At 40.1% G+C, this 22,846-nt stretch overlaps 1 protein-coding gene across 1 annotated transcript in view; it reads left to right on the top strand.

The window, feature by feature from the left end:
• The window catches only part of LOC145391352 (uncharacterized), a 210,905-nt gene extending 192,656 nt beyond the window's left edge, over window positions 1-18,249 (top strand). The window contains exons 20-22 of the mRNA XM_080265950.1: window positions 10,362-10,487; window positions 12,344-12,490; window positions 18,160-18,249. Of these exons, the coding sequence (XP_080122076.1) occupies window positions 10,362-10,487; window positions 12,344-12,490; window positions 18,160-18,249 (363 nt within the window). The remainder of the gene's footprint in view (window positions 1-10,361; window positions 10,488-12,343; window positions 12,491-18,159) is intronic.
• The last annotated feature ends 4,597 nt before the right edge of the window (window positions 18,250-22,846 follow it).

The raw sequence follows: 22,846 nt of genomic DNA on the forward strand, positions 1-22,846 counted from the left end.
CATCCGCTCCAGCTCCTCCATGACAGGCTCTCTCTGGCCGGTGATACGAGAGGCGGATAAGGTTGCAACCTCCCCAGCATCAGCTTTAATGGCCTCCATCTTCTTGATAACGGTTGAGACAGTTGACTGGGCCAGGTGGAGAGCCGAGGCAATAGCACTTACGTCCTCACCTTTGTCGTGCCGCATAAGAATACTGTATTTAGTTTCACTTCCAGTGACAGTTTTACGAACACACTTCACAGGAACATCACCAGCACCAGCACTGGCAAGCTGCGTACCACCTTGTCTAGGGTCTTCACTAGCCTCACCATGTGCAGCATCCTTACCAGACATGATCACACTTATTTAGGCCAAAAATCACACAAGATCGCACTCCACTCACGATTACTATTAGTGCTCTACTCATGGCACTGCTCATACTCAGTTACGGTGCACTACAATAGCAGTTCACATAACACTGGTGATGCAACATGATACATGGTGGGCAAGCGTAAGGGAGTTCCTCACTCAGAGATGGCCGGTGAGAGAAGAATTATATGGGTGAGCGCCGGGTGAGTGTTGGCTGTGGGGGCTGCGCATGCGTTTCTGCACATCCTGGGAGACAGGCAGGCTCAGCTGGCCGCGGGAACGCACATGATTCAAGATTTCGGCCTGTTGCCTGTGGACGCATTGTTGGAGGGCCCATCGTTAAACCAGGTTCGGCCATCGTCCAGCAGGGTATAGTGGTATTTGTACCCCCATCGCTAAGCCAGGGTATAGCATGTAGGGTTATCGTGTATTGAGGTATACTTGTACTTCAGTGTGAAATTGTCATGATGATAATGGACTGTATTGTATCAAATCCTCCAATGATCGAAAACCACTTCTGTGTGAAAGTAATCCCTCATTTATCCGGATGTGCGGTATCCAGACCTGTTCATTATCTGGACACTGGACCTTGGGTTTATTAAACCAATATCCGAATTTACATGCTATTATCCGGACATAAAAGTCCCCGAGAACTTCGGCTGGCCAGCCAACGTGTTCAAACATTTGATATCATGGCCACTGGGCTCAAGCCGTGAGCTGGAAATAGGCCATAACCCACAACAAGAGCTAAAATGTCTGTCCGCCCCTGCACTGAATGGTCAAAGTCGCACGTTGATCTGATCACTCTCAACAAACCTCCAGCACCTTAGTAATATGACTGTAACCAACAAGCGGTGTCAAAACGTCAGTACACATCCCCACCAAATGTCCAAAGACACATGGCCACCGAAATAAGTCATTCCTGACTGCCACCAAGTGTGTAACACAGACCATAAGCCACGCATACATGTTCAGTGACAGCGGCCATCCGGCCCTCTACCAGACGTCCAAAGTCGCCCGGTCACTGGAAGGTGTGTTTTCGCATGGCCACTGGGCATGTAACCACTGACAGCAAGTCATGAGTAAATGTACGGTAAATGCGCCCATCTGCCTCATGGTAGAAGGGTGAAAATCCGGCCCACAGCCTCGCTTCTTTCCCCCACTCCCCTCCCTCCTCCATATCCTCCCAGCTCCCCCTTCACTCCCTCAATGCCTCCCCTCCTTCGAGCTGATAACACTGACATGAGCTTTTAAATTTTTTTTTGCCATTTATTTGAATACTATTGGTCATATCAAAATGCTGAAGTGACCACAAGAAAGCTCATGAAATTCTGCATGTAGACATGTGCTTAACTCTTGAAAGGTGCAGGAAAAATTTTGCAATAGGGTAGTGTGAAGTTATTTGAAGGTACTGTAAGTTTTACTCTTGAACACTATTTGTTCTGACTGCATTTCAGTACTATTACTCGTCAGTTTTCTGTGTTTTTATTAGCTTATCTTATTAACACCAGTTAAGATGATGGCATACAATTTATATCAATTTAACCAATTTGCAGTGGCATATGGTGGCTGTGGAATATTCTTGTGGCCAGGGAGCAGCTTTCACTAGTGTCACATAACTTTTCTCCAACCATTCTGAGTTTTTTTGTGGATGTTTGTTGTTTATACATTGTTTTCTTGGTGTTTAGCATTAATATGGATAAGCCTACATGTGTTTTTATGTCTAAATATGGCAAATTGACCTGAAAACAGTGTCAAAATTAGGAAGGGTACCATGCAGGTATATATATATATATATATATATAAGCAACGTTGGGTCTGGTTAGTACTTGGATGGGTGACCGCCTGGGAACACCAGATGCTGTTGGCATCCCTACGTGTCAAGTGGGGTTGGTGGAGGATTAGTGCCCCTCCCTGTAAAACAATTAACTCTAAGCCCTTGGCCACCCCGTCTGGGATACATGGCGTCTGGCAATGAATGAATGAATATATATATATATATATATCATCAGCCGTTTGAGTATCCACTGCAGGACTGGCCTATCCCGACCAGAGTCGGGACGATACAGCCAATGTATCTCTACCAAGTGGCTTGGGCTGTCTGGTAGAGATTGTATGTAGGGTGAGAAGTGCTTGTAAGTGTAACTGTAGTGTTGGAGTGGCTTTGGATGTGTGTGTAGTCTGTGAACCAAGTGTAATCGGCCCATGCAAGCCGATTGGGTGCAAGCATACTTTATAGTAAGCGACACTGGTTCAACCACAGCACCCCTTGTGTCCGCCAGTGCAGTACGTGGCCGGGTAAACACTCCCAAAGTTTATTACCCTGGCGGGGCGAGAACATTGGTTCATCTGTGTATGAAACGCACACTCTACCACTATACCACGGAGGCTCCTATATATATATGTAATACCTCTAATATCCGAATGCCCAATATCCGAACATCCTCACTAACCAGACATAATCATCCCGGGATCCAATATTCCCAAAATGGGCCAAAAACCGCAAAAAAATAGAAAAAAATCTGACTTTTTTCCCTTCCGTAATTTGAAATTGCTGCGTGGCGCTGAACAGCTGTTACACCCTTCCTTCCTCCCCTTCCCCCCTCCCCTGTCAGGGTTGCCATTTGGTATTTTTCATTACCAAGTGTGGGCCAATTTGGTAATGAAAAATTCGTTTGGTAATGAATCAGAATACAGTAATGCATTACCAAATGGATTTTTCACATGTATGAGGATACACAGGATGGAGATGGTGGATTGTTTGCTCTCTCTGATTAATCTGCTACTCTACATAGTGTGAAAATAATCAACATGGTGTTATTTATAAGGAGAGTGATTACATGTATTTCCACTTGTATATATAGTTAGTGAAGAATAAATGCTAGCTTTACGAATTTGGTAATGAAAGTTGAGGAGATTGGTAACGTGGCCGTTGCGATCTGGCAACTCTGTTACCCCGCCATCATCAACAGTCACAGCCAAACTCCGATCGAGAGCAGATGCCTATAACAGTGCAAGCCACAGGTGTTTGTTTTTTGTGAATAAATAAACAGTGAATAAACTGCAATACCTCACCACTAGAACACACGGGAATTTACAGTGTTGTGCAGTGTTAAAAAATTAGAATTTAGAGTGCAGAGGATTAACTGTGGACTGCAAACTGATGGTTCAAACCAGTCCAGGAGCCAGGGACTTGTAAGTACCCAGAATGTTTAATATTGTATAAACTCACCTCTAAAACCTCATTTTATGGTTCTTTTGCATTTATTTCAGTCTTCTATGTCCCTTATTGGTGTAATTTGGGTCTTAAATAGGTGCAATGCATGTCCAGAGGGAGTTGTACAGGTGTTTTTCTGAGTTAGGGTCCATAAGTACAAGTCCAGGAGGCTGGGGCCCAATATCAGGACAGGATCACTATCCGGACATGCCTTTGGCTCTATTATGTCAGATATTGGAGGAATTACTGTATATATATACAGTATATATATAGGAGCCTGTATATACAGTACTATATATATATACTATATATATATTTATATATATATATATATATATAGTATATATATATATACTATATATATATATATGTTTGTATATATATATGTATATATGTATATATATATATATATATATATATATATATATATATATATATATATATATATGTATGTATGTATGTATATGTACAGGTATACCCCAGTTTAACGATGCAATTGGTTAGGTAAAAACCCATCGTTAGGTGGGGTATCGTATATTGGGGTAAATTTAACACGGAAAGTAATGGGATGCATTTTTCAGCCTTGGGTGTCTCCCCCAACCAAGTGCAAAACTCACCTAAATGAGCTAAAAAACAAGTTTAAAGCCAATCTAAGTGGCCTTACAGCTTTAAAAGAAGCTAACCTAAGCCTCACACCTGTAAATAACTCACCAAAACCAAGAAATAAAATCATCAAATCATTAAATATAAGTCTCGAAAAATCAAGCTTAGTAAACTGTTCCCCAAAATGACAGTTTTCATCCTACCTATGGCTAAAACACATTAATCTGAGTCTAAAAACAGTTTATAAATCAGTCTAAGCACACAATTTTAGTCTAAAATTTCATCAAAATTGGTAAAAGAAAAAAATCAAAACCCATCGTTAAACTGGGGTTTGGCCATCGATAGGTGGGGTATGGTGGTATTTCCACCCCAATTAAGCTGGGGTATCGCTGAAAGCAACCAGCTCCATATACAGTAGATGTTCGATATAATGAACACCGATTTAGCAGGTGCTGATAATTGGAAGATTAAGATGTTGATGATGATAATGATGATGTATAAATTACATTGTTGCCCAGTGCACTGGGCATAATGTTGATAGTTCTCTCACTTTTGTATATTTTGTTTTGTTGTTTATGGATCCTACCTCACTCCATTCTTGGCCCCTAAAGTACTAATAGGATCGATTGATCCCTTCCCAGAACTTTGCTAGATGCCGAATATGATCGATAGAGGAGCCTTTGTAAAAAACTGCGTACACTAGGCTTTTGCCCGATTGTGACGTATATCAATGCAAAGCAATGAGAACTAAGTCCTGGATAGGGAAGGGGGAGGATCCGGGCCCCTACCCATGGTGGAGTGGGTAATTCCCCCACCTCCCTCTCGCCACCTTCCCCTACCCCAATACCTTTGTTCCCTCTCCCCTTCCCTCGCCTCTGACTACTTCCTGCTCCCTCCCTGTCCCTCCCCCACCATCCTCCATCACGCCACCGTGGTTCTCCCCCCTTTCCCCCCCTCCCTGTCTCCCTGGGAAGGGTTATATCCCTCCTACCCCCCCCATACCCCTGTACTCCCTCTCTGCCTTTCCTCTTTGTCTTGTGGTGTCTTTCTCCCACCTCTACCTCTGTACCACCCCTCCAGGCCTCTCCCCATCCCCACCCCGTTTAATATGCCATCTGCTTACCTCCCCCCCCCCCTAGCGTATTATACGTCATTGTCACTATTCATGTCGCATGTTTTCATTCAGTACCAAATTATTGTTTGTGTAATTGCATACACCGATGCACGAAACAGAATGTTTTTTTTTTTATGTTTTTTAATGAATTGCCATATTTTTTGCATGTTTTTTTGGGGGAAAAGCATGTTACTGACACAATTATTTACCTGCCAAAGTTTTTTTGCATATGCATATCCTTTTGATGTATTTCTTTGTACTCTTTGTTTATCAAAGCGTATGATAAGTCACCCTCTCTGTGGTGTAGAATTTCAGCTGAGTCTCAGGCAATCTCAGCTGTGATTAGCACACAGGTAATTATCTCCCTTGACCCCGCGACCCTTCCACTGCGCGTGTCAAAAGTTTTACATCCTGTCCCAGGCTTTTCTGTTAGGTTTGTCATATTTTGCTGTTGAAGTCTATCAGAATACTTTTCCCAGTATTGCCTTGCTAGTTCAAGACAATTTTATTTATTTCCAGCCTCCGAATTGCCCCACAGTCGCTTGTGTGGGAGTGGGAAATCTTTTGCCTTTACTGTGGCTTGTCTCAGGGCTAATCCTCCCATGAGCCGACAGTTTGTCCTGTGCATTATCCTTTTTTTTTTTTTCCCCCTCACTTTGTTATTTGACATACGTATAGTGTATATAATTATATATATATATGTATATATATATATATATATATATATATTTACATGCTTTCCTTTGCAGTATCGTTGCATTTGTTATACTGTATTTTTATATATGCCATGTGACCATAGTATATGGCCTGTGTCAATATTGCCAACTAATTTTAGCCTTATCCTAGTGTCCCAGTATTTTGCAATAGTGGCTTGTACACTAAATTGCTGTTGTTTTTGTGTCCTTTTTAGTGAGTGAAGAACACCGACATAATTATTTTGCATGCTATTGGTTGGGGAAAAAAAAAAAAAGAATAGCTTGAAAATTCTTAAGGATGGGGTAGGGGGAGAGGGGGGGAGGGTGATGGGAGTGGGTGAGGAAGGTAATGGGAGGGAAGGAATGAGGGTGGGATAGGGTGGGAGCACATAGAAAACTGGAGTCACCCCGCCTGGAAAGGTAACTTTTTTCAGCTTCGACAGGCTACAGCTCATGAACCAGTCGGTCTAAAATGCTCTGGTTTGAGGCATAAGGTGTGTAAAAAATTCAAGCTCTAAATCAAGGGCATAAAACTTTTTACTTTTGTAAGAGTTGAAAAATTGGCTCCATATACAGGTTTTCAGGGAAGTTCAGTTGATTGAATTGCATATCCTAGGGGTTTGGTGGGAAAAAAAAAAATGGTCAGGACAATGATGATGGTGATAAGGACAATTTTGTGTTTCTCTTGTCACCCAAGCGCCGAAAAGAATAACGGAAAATTTCCTTTAAATCGAGCATAGTTCCGTAAAGGAAATTCCCTATACAATAATGCATTTCTGGGGGTATTAATTATGGGTTCAGACTGCTGAATGTAGCACTGAGAGTTAGCATAGTTTGCTGAGTTTAGATTGCCTTCAAGGATTTAGTGGAAAATAGCTTGAAATACTGGAAAATTTTCTCTCATGTTGATTCTTGGTTATGGAACGCGATTTAGCAGAAAATTCGAGACAATGGAATGGGGGTTGGCTGAATTAGTTCATTAAATGGGGTATCTACTGTATCGATAGGAATAGATTTCCTTCCCTTAAATGGTGGAGACTGCAATAATGTAGGCTTGTTGCTCATGCTCCGAAAAGAATAATATGGGATTGGCTGTTACAGTTTCAGTTTTAGAATTTTATTTCACTAGGCACTGTACTGATGGTTCCCTTCTTTATCATGCATTCCGTTTCCCATTTCTGGATCATAACCATCAAAATTTTTCAGTGGAAAATGTAGTAATGATATTGATGATGCCCATTCCATTCTCCATAATGATGATAACGAATATACATTACACTATAATTGCAGTGCTATGATACAGTACTGTACTTATTATTTTTAATTTACTCCAAATTATGATGATGCTGATAATTGGAAGATTAAGATGTTGATAATGATTATTCTCTTAATGATGATGATGATGATGTATAAATGAGGGACGGTGAATAAAACCCACACTTGTAGACGAAGAATATAATTACCAAACAGTTTCGGTGGACACTGCCACCATCTTCAGTGGTCAAGATAGTGAGAGGGAGTGACATACTGACTATACAAGGGTTCCTTTTTATGCGTGTGTGTGTGGAAGGGTGGGGTAAAGGTGAAGTGGGGTGGGGTAGATTGTAAGCGGGGATTAACCCAAGGGGGATTTTGGGGGGGACATTACCGGACAGGTCAGGTGTAATTCCTATCTGACCTTACCTGTGTCGTAGCAGGAAGGGACATTTCCACTAGGGATCTCATTATAGGATCTAGTTTGTACATACCTTCACTAAGGTTGAAATTCTCGTATTTCTGGATACACATGGCTTCAATAATCTTTCGTTTCCAGAAATACGAGAATTTCAACCTTAGTGAAGGTATGTACAAACTAGATCCTATAATGAGGTCCCTAGTGGAAATGTCACTTCCTGCTACGACACAGGTAAGGTCAGATAGGAATTACACCTGACCTGTCCGGTAATGTCCCCCCCAAAATCCCCCTTGGGTTAATCCCCGCTTACAATCTACCCCACCCCACTTCACCTTTACCCCACCCTTCCACACACACACGCATAAAAAGGAACTCTTGTATAGTCAGTATGTCACTCCCTGTCACTACCTTGACCACTGAAGATGGTGGCAGTGTCCACCGAATCTGTTTGGTAATTATATTCTTCGTCTACAAGTGTGGGTTTTATTCACCATCTTTGATTATCACGCAAGAGTGATTCATCCAGCCATAAATGAGGGACTTTCAGGTGTCATCTGCTACCTAGCTGATGAGCCAAAACTCGGTCCTAGACCTGAAAAAGTAACATAACTATTGTGACTACCCTGTATGTCGGGATAAACTTAAAAAGGTTAGCAACACTATAGACCATTAAAGTCACTAAAATACTTGTTGATAAAAAATATCACACCCATGAATGAATACTTTTGACTGGCTATTTTGCATATGCGCACATTGGGCTTCCATCCTCCAATCCCTTACACACGGTCATTTCGTTGTGTTACTTATGAGTTCGGTGCATTTGGCTTTCATATCTACATTCATATCGTCTTTTTGAGTAAGAATAGTGCTTTCTTGAAGCTTGTCATAGCCTTAGTTTTCTGAAATTTAATATTTGCCAAATACCGCTACTTGATATCTGTTTCCATTCATCATGGGTGACTGTCCCCATGGCGGAATAAGACATAGCTCACTTTTTGCTAGCCGTCGGTGAAGGCGGATGTGCATATGGTTCATTTACTAGACCATTGTGGCGATTAATCAAGGTTTTTAAGTCCAATATTTGCATGATTCATATGATGTACCTTGATTTATACAATGAGGAAAAAAGACAATTACAAGTTAGCCTAGAGTGTGTACTGCTACATGAGCTTGGTTAAACTACTTCCTTCACTCAGACAACATAAATAATTTTATTCTTTATTCCGACGACTTTGTTCAGCACAGGGGAGACTGAACTTTATTAACCCCCTTCAGCATGAGTACTTTAAATTGTAAAATCGTTTGGCAGCAAGAATAAAACTATGTATCATTGGACTGAAAAACTTAGGCTTCTGACATCACTTTCTCGTTCAGAGGCTCAGAGGTTTACCTGATCATTTGGTATGTTTTATTATTCATTTTACTATCCCTTCCAAAAATTGAAGGAGCATACATGATTCTAAATGGCACTGGAGACTTGGTTCGACTTTACCTATATTACACATTAATATCCTCTTGTACATTACGTGATGCAGACTGTCGATATTAAAATATACATACATTTTGTTTCTTCAGTTTTCATATTTTAAATTACCATTAAGGTGGTAACTTTTTGCTGAGATGTCTATTAAATGCAAGGTATTATGCAATTAAAACCCGGCCATGTAATGTAATTTCGTCATAAATACAAATCAAAGGGTAGCCTAGCGGCAGAGTAATAACACTAGTAATAAAAGTAACTAGGCATTTTTTTTTCTTTCTGATATGTCAGTGCAGGTCATTAATTCCCTTTGTACATTAACTGATAGAAAAAGATAAATCTCTCTCTCTTTCTCTCTCTCTTTCTACAGTGAGCAAGTTTTGAATCTGGACGTTACTAGGATAGGCTGTTGATAATAATACTGATAAATAGTCCCTGATTTGATTCGGCAGCCTCTGAATTTGGGCTATCGTACTTAATCCCTTTAATTCAGTATAGTTCATTCTCAAACATTAACACTGGATGGACAACACAAGCATTGGTCCTTGGGAAACATAGAGCATGGGCTGTTCTCCTATTCAGGACTGTCCCTTTAATGTGCATGCCTGCGTCTCATGGCGATATGTTAAATGCTTATATTTACAAAATATTATATTTCAGATAATACAAGGACTGTCAGTACAAAAGTCGATGTTGATAATGTATAATAGGCAGGTCCTAATATATATGAGAGACAGGCTGCAATGTCCAGCAAATCAAATATAATTTATGCAAGGTGTAGTCGTGACAGCCTAACACTTCAGTATCGAGTCTATGATCATAGATTATAAAATTTTCAAAATAAAGAATCTCATTGGTTATGATTTTTCTGAGTAATATTTTAGTAATTTCAGTGGCATATGCCATTATTATATCTCACAGTTAGACACTGGAGTAATAATCCACAGCTATTACAAGCATGGCAACCAGCAAAAGACTAGTGTAGGACCGAGTTTGGAATGACTCAGCACTCTGAAAGTCCCCCATTACATTGTTGCCCAATTCACTGGGCACAATGTTGATAGTTCTCTCACTTTTGTATTTTCCCTTTTGTTGTTTATGGATCCTACCTCACCCCATGCTTAGGTAGGAAAAAAAATGGTCAGGATAATGATGATAATAGTGATGATGATGGTGATGATTGTGGTAATGATTTTGTGTTTCTCTCATGCCTTGCCATGCTGTGGTAGTGTGCACCAAAAGAGAGATATGGGGTGGAGATCACACCGCTGTCTTATGTGCCTGGCGCCAGAATAGAATGCCACCTCGGCAACCTCAACTTCTTTTTCATCAGGGAGTCCACCAGCATCAAAGAGGTAAGCAAACTTCTGTTTCCATAAGTGGAGTTTTATACAGTAAAAGTTCTCCAGTCCGACCACCAATGATTTGAATATCCCAATGCTCCGAATTTGTCAAGGCGAAATTTTTCTAATGTTTCTGGGCTTTTTAAACATTTTTCTGGACTTTATCAAAGGATTTATCTGGCTTGAACTTGCTCTTCGACTTGGATGTACCCACCTGCAACAATTCAGCTACACTTCTATGAATTTCCAGTGAGTAAAACAATAACCCATATAATTTGAAGTGTTTATTTAATGATCATGTACATATTTCCGATGTTTTCAAAGGTCCCTCCCAATAATCCGTAAAATCCAGTAGTCCGAAAGACCCTCGGTCCCATGCCATTCAGATTACAAGAGTTTTAATGTACGGTAGTATGTTTTTTATAACATGGTGGAGCCAGGTTTTCAGATATTCAAGTGATGTGTAAATAATTGTTTAGTGTTCAGTAATTCAGTGATCTTGCAGGTGATAGATCTTCCACTTGTACTTTTTCTTTTCTTTGTTTTGGATTTTATCTCGCCCCATCTCTAGATGGGGAGAAAAAGGTTAGTTTGATGATATTCTTACCATACCTCATCTTTTAATTGAAAATGAGAGTTGGGATGATGATAATGATGATGATGATTTAACATCCTTCATATGTATTAGTACCACTCGGTGTGTTTAGTTTCAGTCCCGTGTATTAGGTTCTGTGAAATGTAAGGCTTTTGTTTATCTGTCTGTCTGCTTAGCCATGTATTTATCTTTTGTCCTTCTACATGTGTCTCTCTTCATTATGCTTTATATATCCATCATTGTCAAACAGTAAACTTGTGCATTTCTTTTAGGGATGGATTTCTTTTAGGATAGCAGTTACAAAAGTTCCACGTATCCTTTATCGTGGCTTATCTGCATTCATCATTGCCTTCAAGTTCACCTTCTGCCATGTGTAATTCTCAACCCAATCCTTCCAGTCATTACTAATATATCTGTTTTTCACTGGAGTAAGTAGTAGTTGGACAAATGAAGCTTTGTAATTCAATGAAAAGAAGTTGTGCATTGTATCTTGGTTTCACTGTGTTGTAAACTTTTCAAATAAAAGAATTATATCAACTTGTGTTATTGTGGGGATTCAAAAGTTTCAGTCCTACTTGGACCTTCATCAGGTTTGCATCCAGTCATGCTGAATACTTGTATTTTCATGCCAAACATAGTTTCTGTATGTTGATATAAATCTTTGAAGTGTAGTGTTGTTTAGTGCATAAAAATAAACACATATATGGACAGAAGGCGAGAACTTACTCATTTCCATCGAGCTCCATTCTCAAATATTCTTGTAGTATTTTTGTAACACATCATTTTGAATACTACCCATCTAACATTTATCACATGATTAGATGTCTCTACTTCTCCTTTTTCTTGGTTCTTATGCATTTTCTGGTCTTATATTTCTGACACTGTAAGAAGAATTTAACTGCTGTTAAAAAGAGAAGCTTCAGTTGAAATTCGTATTATCAGCTTGTCTTTTACATTTGTTCGCATGTCCATACCACCTCAGTGCACAGTATTTCTTTTTCTCCACTTCATAACACCATTTTGTATGCCAACTGTGCTCTCCAGTGTTTTTATGCATGTATATAATCACATTTTATACCTTTCTCCAGTATTCCAGGGGCTCGAATGATGTTCACTTGATTGTATGGCATTTCATTGGGCATGCTGTTGAAAGTTCTCCCACTTCTGTACTTTATCCTTTCCTGTTTTTGGAGGCTACATCACCGAATTTTTTTGTTAAGGAAAAAAAGGTTATATGATGATGATGATATGCCTACCTCTTTCATATACCCAGAGTGGTGGGCTTAGCGGCTTCATGGGGAGCTTTGTGACTGAGGTTCTGGCCCTGGTGAGAGCTCATGTGGCAGCACTGGGAGGCAATGCAATGATTGCTTACTTCATGTCCGAGTGCGTCCTTCTACACAATCCTTTTAAGAACCAGGTTAGGCAAAAGCTTCCTTCGTCTTAAAATTTATATACACATTAATCCCTTGTTTTAATGGACCATGATTGACAGGATATTGAATTTAATGGATACTGCAGAGGCCATCAAACTGTAACGAATATTGTCTATTAAATGGGGTACTGTTGGTCGCAGTATGTGTGTTTCCTACCCATTTTACTCCAACCTGGCCTGAAATTGCCCTCTCCCCATTGTAACTGCTGAATTGCAGTAACAGATTATAGTAATACCATAGTCATGAAGAAGTACTGTGACAAGGCTGTGAAATAAGCTACAAAAGGATGAAATTATGAGCCAGGTTAATGTAAAATGGCCATAGTTTTCATTTTTAGTACTAGAATATGCTATTGTACTGATTTATTTTGAAATGTGCTTGAAATCCCACCTCTGAGGGGGGACTATCAGATATACAGTAATGGACTATTGGCTTGTCAGAATGAGTTTCCGCCCAAGTTTGTCCATTATAGTATGAGTTTATCTATCTATCTATCTATTGCCAGACGCCTCAATCCCCTTTGGGGTGGCCACAAACATATCGCTTCCAAGTTGCCCTGTCCCCCGCCATTTCACTGCCCTGCTCCCAACTCACACCCCCCTCTCATATACCTCTCCACCCAATCCCTCCATCTCATCCTCGGCCTCCCCCTCCCTCTTCCCCCCTCCACCTCACTCACATACACTCTCTTTGTCAGTCTTTCACCCTCCATCCTCTCCACATGGCCAAACCACCTCAGTGTGTTCCTCATAACGCTTCCTATCACATCCACATCCGCACCACAACGCTCCTTTATATCCTCATTCGTTAGCCTGTCTCTCCATGTGACTCCACAAGCTCCTCTTAAATAACTCATTTCCACTGCTCTCACTCTTGACTTGTGTCCTTCCAACAACATCCAAGTTTCACTTCCATACGTTAGAGTTGGTATCACAATTCTGTCATGTAGTAACTTTTTCACTTCCATGCTCACTTCCCTGTTTCTTATCACTGCTTTCAAAGAACCAGCAACCTTTCTTCCCTGCTGTACCATTTTCAAGCACTTCACCCTCCAAACCTCCATCCTTACTCATCACACTACCCAAGTACTTAAACATACTCACATTTTCCAATTCCTCACCATCCAGCCTCGCTGTACATTCACTGGCTTCACCTCTCTCAAAGACCATCATTTTACTCTTCCCTACATTCACCTTTAGATTCCGTTTCTTACACACTCTCCCAAACTCATCCACCAAGCCTTGCAGCTCCCCTTCGTCTTCACTCAACAACACAGTATCATCTGCAAACAACAGTACAGAGAGTTTCCAAACACTATCATCTCTCACCAGGGCCACTCCAACATCCACTACCTTACCTTGTACCTCTTTTATTACCCCATCCATGTACAGATTGAACAACCATGGAGACATGACACATCCCTGTTTCAACCCAACTTTCAAAGAGAAAAATTCACTTAGTTCACCATCCACACACACTGCAGCCTTCGCACCATCGTACATACTCTTCACAGCATCCAACAACTTCCCATCTACTCCATATATTCTTAACACTTTCCACAATCCTTGTCTATCCACCCTGTCATATGCTTTCTCCAAATCCATGAAAGCCGCATACAACTTCTTTCCCTTCTCTAGAAACTTTTCCACTAAAGATCTAAGAATGAATATCTGATCTACACAACCTCTTCCCCTCTTAAAGCCTCCCTGTTCTTCTCCTACTAATTTCTCTGTTCTTTCTCTAACTCTGTCAATAAGTATCCTACCATACACTTTTCCTATTATACTAAGAAGACAAATGCTCCTATGATTACCACACACTTCTTTTTCCCCTTTTCCTTTGTACAAGGGAATAATTATACCTGACTTCCAATCCTCCAGGACTCTACCTTCCTCCCAGGCCAATCTGCACATCTTCCACATCCATTCTACTACTATCTCTCCCCCATGCTTCAGCATTTCACCACACACTCCATCAATTCCTGGAGCTTTCCCCAATTTAACTTTCTTCATTGCTTCCACAACTTCTGTCCTACTGATTTCTTCCTGTCTTCTCACCTCCCTCCTTCTCCCAGCCATTCCCCAGCCACTTATACTCGCATTACTTCCATCCTCTATGTTCAACAAGTCCTTAAAGTGTTCTCTCCATCTGCTCACTTTTTCTCCCTTCTCCACTACTATGAGTCTGCTGTAATTTATTCCATTCATCCATTCATGATCCAGTCCTGTAATGCCCCAGTAGGGTTGCAGGGGTCAGGAGTTAAGTTACTCAATTAAGACATATAAGAGAAGAGTGCCAGTATTTTAAATGAGTGTGTGAGAAAGTAAGGCATGAAAGTTAGGGAGGCTGGGATTTTGACAGGTGGTTGAGTTGGCTGGATGAATTACATACAGAGGAGCACATGACAGGGATTTGGCATCCTTCTTTTCACCTGTTAGCCAATGGAATGACTATCTGGCAGGTGTGTGTGAATACATCATTAAATAAATATCCATCCATCATCCAGATCATTACTACCCCATCATGAGTTTAAGGGCCTTGGGCCAGGCAGGTCATTCCAGATATACGGTGAGAATTACTAGTTTCTCTTCTGTGGACAGCAATAAGCCCCAACCATCTCAGAATTATACCCTTTTGGGTACAACCAGCTGGAACTCCTTATTAGACCATGTGGCATCTAAATAATGTTTCATGACATTGTGACTAATATTCTACATCAGTACATGGCACAAAGACATACCCTTGATCTCCCTTCTTGCACTTTAAAATGTGTCTCATAAAGGGGAAAGTGCATAAGTGCGTTAGGAGTACAGGCAGTTAAAAAAAAAAAAAAAAAAGATTATGATTCTGAGGTTAAGCCAGGATATTGCGGACTTGAATGACATTGAATGATCATGTGGCCCACCTCACAGGGCATGCTCTTAATATTTCTTCCATTTTTATGCTTGCTTTTTCTTAAATCTGAATCTTACTTCACTTTGTCTTTAGTTGAGAAGAAAGATCAGGATGATGATGATGATGATGATGATGATTATATGCTTTTTCATATGAATGGTACATAAAATAGCCTACTCGTATACTTTAATGTTCATATACACTCAAACCTCGATTTAAGGGATTTCGGATTTAAGGGGCCCTATATTCTACCTACCAGGAGGCTCTCTGGTACAGTGGTAGAGTGTGCGTTCGTACACGGGTGAGCCAGGGTTCGCGCCCCGCCAGGGTAATAAACTTTGGGAGTGCTCACCCGGCCACGTAATGCATTGGTGGACACAAGGGGTGCTGTGGTTGAACCAGTGTCGCTTACTATAAAGTATGCTTGCACCCAGTCGGCTTGCACGGGCCGATTACACTTGGTTCACAGACTACACACACATCCAAAGCCACTCCAACACTACAGTTACACTTACAAGCACTTCTCACCCTACATACAATCTCTACCAGACAGCCTAAGCCACTTGGTAGAAACATTGGCTGTATTGTCCCGACTTTGGTCGGGATAGGCCAGTCCTGCAGTGGATACTCAAACGGCTGATGATGATGATGATGATGGTGATGATATTCTACCTAACAAACGGACAAGACCATTCAAAAATGATACGTAATGTCTAGGTTGTACACATTAATATGTTTCTTTATACAGTACCTGTAAAGTAATATTCATAATCATATAAATAAGTAAGGTAAGTGAAACAATCATTGCATTTTGTAATAAGATTGTCTTTATATGTGGTAAAACAATGGACATTCTCAGGTAAGGGACAAGTTGATTCCCCATTTAGTCCTTTAAATCAAGGTTTGAGTGTAATACCTTGCACTAGCATATCATAATGGATGTAGGAGATGCTTTTTTTTTTTCTTTTTTTTTTTTTTTTCTTTTTTTTTTTTTAAGCAAGAAAGAAGGAACTAAAGGCTAGAAGCCCAAGATCATTTCTTCTACAAGGTAGGTGGGGGCGCTCACCATCCAGTCTCTTGATGTAGTGCTGCCCTCAGGTGACTGTACTTTCCTCTCTTCCTTCCTTCTCGTCTTCCTCTTGTGTCTTAACTTCCTTCATTTTTTCCTCTTCCTTCTGCCAACAGGTGACTTTACACTCTCTCTTCTCTCTTTCTTTCCTTAATTCTTTCCTCGTCTTCTGCCTGTGGGTGACTCTACACTGAGTGACAAACCAAATGGTTTCCTGTACACCAGGAAACCATTTACTATGCTGGTTGGTAACCATATAACCAAATTGTGGTGCCTGGTGGTTTAGTGGATAATTAAGGCGCTCCAGTCACATTAAGCCTAAGCCTGTGCAGGTTTCTGTCCAAGGGATGGTTGGGGTTTATTGCGCACATAAAGCCACTCAGGGATGTGTGAAGCTGGTCACTCTCGTCTTAAATATCAAGACCAACTTGCCAGCCCCAGGTTCCTGTGCTCCTTATGAGGCAACACAGGATTAGATGATGATGGTGATGAAAAAAAAAAAAAAAAATCAAGATCTGTTCATTTCAAGATGCCCAGACACATTAAATTTAAAAGACTGGAGATCATAGGCAGAAGGAAATACAAACAGAGGAAGACAGTTCTTTACATGAAGAATTGGCAGTATCGGTTAACTCTTGTATTAGAGAGTTGAACAGAAAAGGGGTGAGAGTTAGCTGCTATACAGGTGTAATGCACCTGCCATAATGGAGGAGGGATACAGGCAGAAAATTCAGAAAGCAGCGACCATTAAAGTAACAGTAGAAAAGCGATAAAGACATGCAGCAGTGCAGCGAAGAAACAGAGGTTGAAGAGAGTAAGAGAGGAGTGCTAATGAGATGAAAAATCACGAGAGAATGAAACTCCAAGTAGTTCAGACATGATGCAGGATTGAGTTGGATGTTGTTAAAATTTGTAGGATATTGCTGGAGGAAATTTTGCCATGTCAGAAGATGTAGGAACTTGGTATTGGATGCATTAAAAATAACAAGGTTACTTTTACCCCAATCAGAGATATGAACCAGGTCAGAAAGTAGTTAATCCATGGCCTCTTCCTTTGTTTGTTGAAGTAACTGCTGTGATGGATGCTGTGGGATGTGAGTTGAAAGTTGAAGAGTGGAGTCATCAGCATATGTATGGATGAGGTTAAATGTACAGCTTAAAAGGTCATTGATGAATATAAGTACTAGATTCAGCAACAGGACAGAACCCTGAGAACACCACTATTGATACTGTAGGCCTAGGAGAAAAACAGTGGCTGCCTACATCAGCATCTATAGAATAAACAAAAAGGATGCTAGAGATAAAAGCACAGCCAGAAGAGAAACTTTAGGAGGGCAGTTAGGAAATTAAAGATTTATTCCAGACTCAGTCGAATACACTCTGTTAGTATTGAGGCCAGTGAATTCAGAAAGCACATCAAGTGCAGAAATTTTGATGTCAGTCATGAGAGTAATTCAGAGTAGGTTAGATTTTTCAGACTGGAGGAGTTAGATAAATTTATTACCATGTTGAATATGAGAGTTGAATAAAATCATCTGGAGGAAGCAAGAAAACATGAAAAACATGCCCTTGTGCTGAAGGGAATAAAAGTAGAAAAAATTGTAAAAACAGAAAAGATTTTAAAAAGGGCAACTTAACCAGAAGACTTAATGTACTGTGAAGTAAATGTGGATGTTGCTTTGTTTACAGGGTCAGTGCTTGATCAATGTTGGAGGTGATGTAGTACAAGTCCAGTACAACCCCAACCTTCCTCCTCATGATGTCCAACCAGAGGAGTGAACCTTCTCAGCTTAAAGCATCTGCCTGCCCACACAACTCTTCTTTTCCTAATGGATATGAAGGGACATAGTTGACAATAGGGGCTGTATTCTTATCAGCTGAACTCTCCCATATCAGCATATTTCTGCATGTTTACAGAATGGTAACAGCCATTCCTTATTATCCCATTTGTTAGGGTAGGAGGGTCCAAGGATAGACTACCATAATCCAGATCAGTTAGGTCATGGGCAAGTATGGTACCCTGGCCTTGGGTCTTTCTTTGGCTCTCAAAAGGCATCTGGTATTGTAATATTCTCTTGAGTATTTTTGAATCAGTGGCTGATATTAAATTGAGGTAAATAACATAAATGAGAATACATGGAAGAGATGCTAGAAAGCTCCCTAAGCCTGCAAGAATATGGCCTTACAACTCTGTGCCCTAATTTTGTGGAAGGAGATGCACCATAGTGTGTATTTTGGAATGCTCCTTGGGTTTGTTGAAAAAGTGCACATTGCAAAGAAAAAGTGTCTCAGTGGCCTGGTATGATAGGTTTATACATAATCAATATGGCTTTTGTCATCTTGGCCAGGTTGGTACAGTATATTATGTGAAATATGATACTTGCTGCTTGGAATGCCATATCATAATTTTTTTTCTTCCATTTGCAGATATAAATGAAAGTTTTCTTATGTGTCATTTACTACTGGTCCCTGCATTGCAAAATTCTTAGTATTTGGATGCTTTATTTACCAGAAATACTTCTGCTTTTCAGTGATTCCCCCCCCCCCCACCAATAAATGGAATGTCACACACTATAACCAGATACCCAATTCCAAAACTGTTCTCTTTCCAAGGTAGCTGTTCATTATCCCCTCCCTTCATATCAGCTTCAGTACCGTCCCATCCTTTATGCCTAGGGTCAGAGGGAGGAGGAGAAGCTACTGGCACTTTGCTCAGCATTGGTGTACTGTCAGCAAGAAAAGTAGGATTACTCTCTTAATCCTTACATGCTGACTCGTAGGATGAAGAGTTTGGAAATACTTTACTGTAGTTATATCCTTTATCAGTTACCTTGTATTAGCTATTGTAAGGCTACTGATTAACCCTTACTTTACCATTCGACGCAGGCTGCTTCCTACCGTGAGCGAGTACAGTACTCGGGAGGTGGGCCTTGGTGCCCAAGGCCACACACTGAGAGACTCCTCCTGTCACCGGGCTATTCCTGCGCACTCGATAGTTCATAAACAATTTATCCTCATACCCTTATTTATGCTTTGATAATTGTAATTTTTTTCACCATGATCCTGAATAAATGTACTTGCATATGGTGTAAAAAAGATCAGCCAAATGTAAAGTATGTCTTTATTTATTTTTTTACTTCAGTTTCTTCAGTTTTTTCTCATAGAAATATAATTCTTATGGTAAATGCTACTGAGAAAACATTATAGGGAATTTATTTGGCTACATTTTGGTGTAAAAAGAATTACTGTAGGTCAATTAGAGCCGATTTTATGAAACGCAAAAGGAAATTAACTTACGCTCGAGCAAGGCTCATAGCACACTGACTGGGGCAGTGGGGGGACGCTGGGTGCGGAGTAGGTTGAGTGTGGCAGAGGGATGCGCGGGGACACAAGTTGTGCTTTGTTTTCGCCCAGAAGTGGATGCAAATCATTCCATAACCGAAAAAAGAGGGGCCATTTCGTTCGACGCAACCAGCGTCCAAAAGGTAACAAGTGGTTGAAATGTGCACAGACGCAGCCTGTGTCAAATGGTAACAAGTGGGTGAAATTTGCACCTCACCCATAAACACCAGAGGGTTAAAGTGCAAAATGTAACATCAGCCTAAATGTTAGAAATACTAGATAGGCCACATCTTGTCAAGGCTCAGTTTGGAGGTAGTTTGTCTGTCTGTCTATACATATACCTAGGCTGCTTCCCCCAAAGAAAGGAGGGTAGCTGAGACAGGACAACACACTCCCAATTTACTCATCCACACACACACACATTTTTCATATCTTTGTTGCAGAGAATAAAGTGCAGTTATATAACATCAGCCTAAATTGATTGGTTGTTAATCAGAAAACTAGATATGCCAGACCCCCCTGAGAAACAGTTTGGATCTAGTTATTACAGAGAAACATACAAACTGCTCAAATCTAGTCTTACTAAAAGTAAGGGCAATGGTACTTCTCATGATGACTATGAGGGTGAAGAGATTCCTACCCCAATTCTCCATGGTAGTCACCATTTATGGATTTCATCAAAAAGGCTATTTGATATTGAAAATCTCTGGTGTTTTCAGCTGAGATGCGAGAAAAAGAAAACTTCTCTAATTCCATGGATAATGCACTTTCCCTATATACATTTTTAATGATAATCTCATTAATCAGCATTGAAACACTTTTATGTAACACACTATTGTTCAGTATATAGTAGTCAAGAAGTGCAATAAAGACTCAGGATTGATACGGTTGACACTAGCATTCATCTCGGTACTGTATATGACTAATTTCTCATTTCATTCATCATTCATTGCCAGACGCCATGTATCCCAAACGGGGTGGCCAAGGGCTTAGAGTTAATTGTTTTACAGGGAGGGGCACTATTCCTCCACCAACCCCATACAGCCTGTTACATCATCAGGTACATTTTTTTGTGTATGCTGCCTTGGATAGTAATGTGTAGTTTTGAGAAGATAATCTTTCCTTCCAAACCATAACTCACTTACAGTAGTTTTAGCTTAACATGGTACTTTTTAAGAAAACATTTTTTGTGTAGCAATAAATGAGGACTTACTGTATTACTCATTTATGTTTTGTTGAAATCCCAGTCAGAGGGAAATACATCATAAGAACTAGTGCATGGTATAGTGTTAAGCTTTTATTCATTTTTAACACTCACTATGAATCCTTCCCTAAGCTGGGTAAAACAGACTCGTTGTAATAAGACTGAAGGACAGATATTGTCCTGAAGTAGCAGTAGCAAAACAGGACATCATAATGAAAGGGTTAAAGAGAGCTTTTAAACCTTCTTCACTTCAGGAAATCATCCCCAAGCTGATTATCTTGGAAAAAAAAAAAAAAAAATCTGAAGAGGTTAATGAAGTGTTTTTAACCCCATCAGTTCGAGGCCATCCCTACTGTAGCTAAGTCTGATAATATTTTCTTACAGAAGCAGAAATAAGCCATTAAAAGCTATCGTACTGGAGGAAGTAATCCTCAGTTTGCATTGTATGCAGGAATACCAGCATTTTTTGCTTTTTTGTTTTTTAAGAACTGGCATTTTTGAGAAACAAGATAACCCTTTGGAGCAGGTGGGAAAGTGTATTTCCTGACTTCAGCTCCCTGAGCCCAAGGATCTCGGCTTTACCTTACTTTGCCTGATTCTTGCAATTTCCAGATGAATTTGTTTAGTTGAGGAAGGCCTTTTCTCTATAAGAGGCCCTCACCAAGTATGATAAAATAAAATCTGAAGGTACCAAGAAGAAATTGTTTCAAGTTATTGTCAGTGAAGAGATTGATATATGTCCACATTTCTTATTAACTGCAGTAGAATTTATTTTCTCTTTCCTAAAGCCTGGTCTGAAGACGGGCACTGAGAACATTTTAGATGTATTTGCTGATGAATATTTATCTGGTATTAATTTATATTATTCTTTATTCTTTATGTGATTTTAAGCATAGGATATGAAATCTGTTACCAAGGTCCATTAGTTCTCACACTCACTAACAGACTTTTCACCATTTACAATGCAGACTATGACATTTGTCACCAGTTTTAATCTTGTAGGGATAAAATACATGGGACTGGTAGAATGAGATTAGTGAAAGTGTTTACAACATATATTGGTTGGGCCTTATGTGGAGGAGCATTGAAGACTGTCTAATGAAATTCAAATCCTCAGTTTGTGTGCAGGCAGGCGTGTGTGTGTGTATTTACCTAATTGTGATATGCAGGAAATGAGCTATGCTCGTGGGGTCCCGTCTCTGTTTCTCAGTAAGTCAAATTTAGCTTTAAACTCGTTTAAGTTTTTAGACTGGACGATCTCTTTGTCCAGACTATTCCACAGGTCTATACATCTACTGTATAAGGAAAACTATATTTCTTGAAATCCTTCAAGCAGTTTGGTTTCTTGAGTTTCAGTCCGTGTCCTCTTGTTAGTCTCTTATCCCATACAAACAGATCTTTATCAATTTTATATACTCCCATCATGGTCCTGAACACTGCAATCATGTCGCCTGTCTTTCTCCTTTCTCCTAAGGAAGGCAAATCCAGCTTTTCCAACCTCTCTCTATACGACAGATCTGCCAGACTGGGGACCATTTTGGTTGCTGTTCTTTGTATTCTCTCAATCTTGTTTATATCTTTCTTTTTGTGTGGGGACCACACTACTGCTGCATATTCTAACCCGGGGCGAATCATGGCCACTATCAATTTTTTCATCATCTCTTCATCCATATAATGAAAAGCTACTCTTATATTAATCAGGAGTTTATACGTCTCTCTAACTGCCTTGTTAATATGTTTTTCAGATGACAAACTATCCTGGACCAGCACTCCCAAATCTTTCTCGTCTCTCGCTTTTGTGATTGGTTCATTACCCAAAAAATAATTCAG

This window comes from Coenobita brevimanus, chromosome 18, assembly GCF_032717465.1.
Source record: "Coenobita brevimanus isolate Jiangsu-jjx chromosome 18, ASM3271746v2, whole genome shotgun sequence".
NCBI classification, from domain to species: Eukaryota; Metazoa; Arthropoda; class Malacostraca; order Decapoda; family Coenobitidae; genus Coenobita; species Coenobita brevimanus.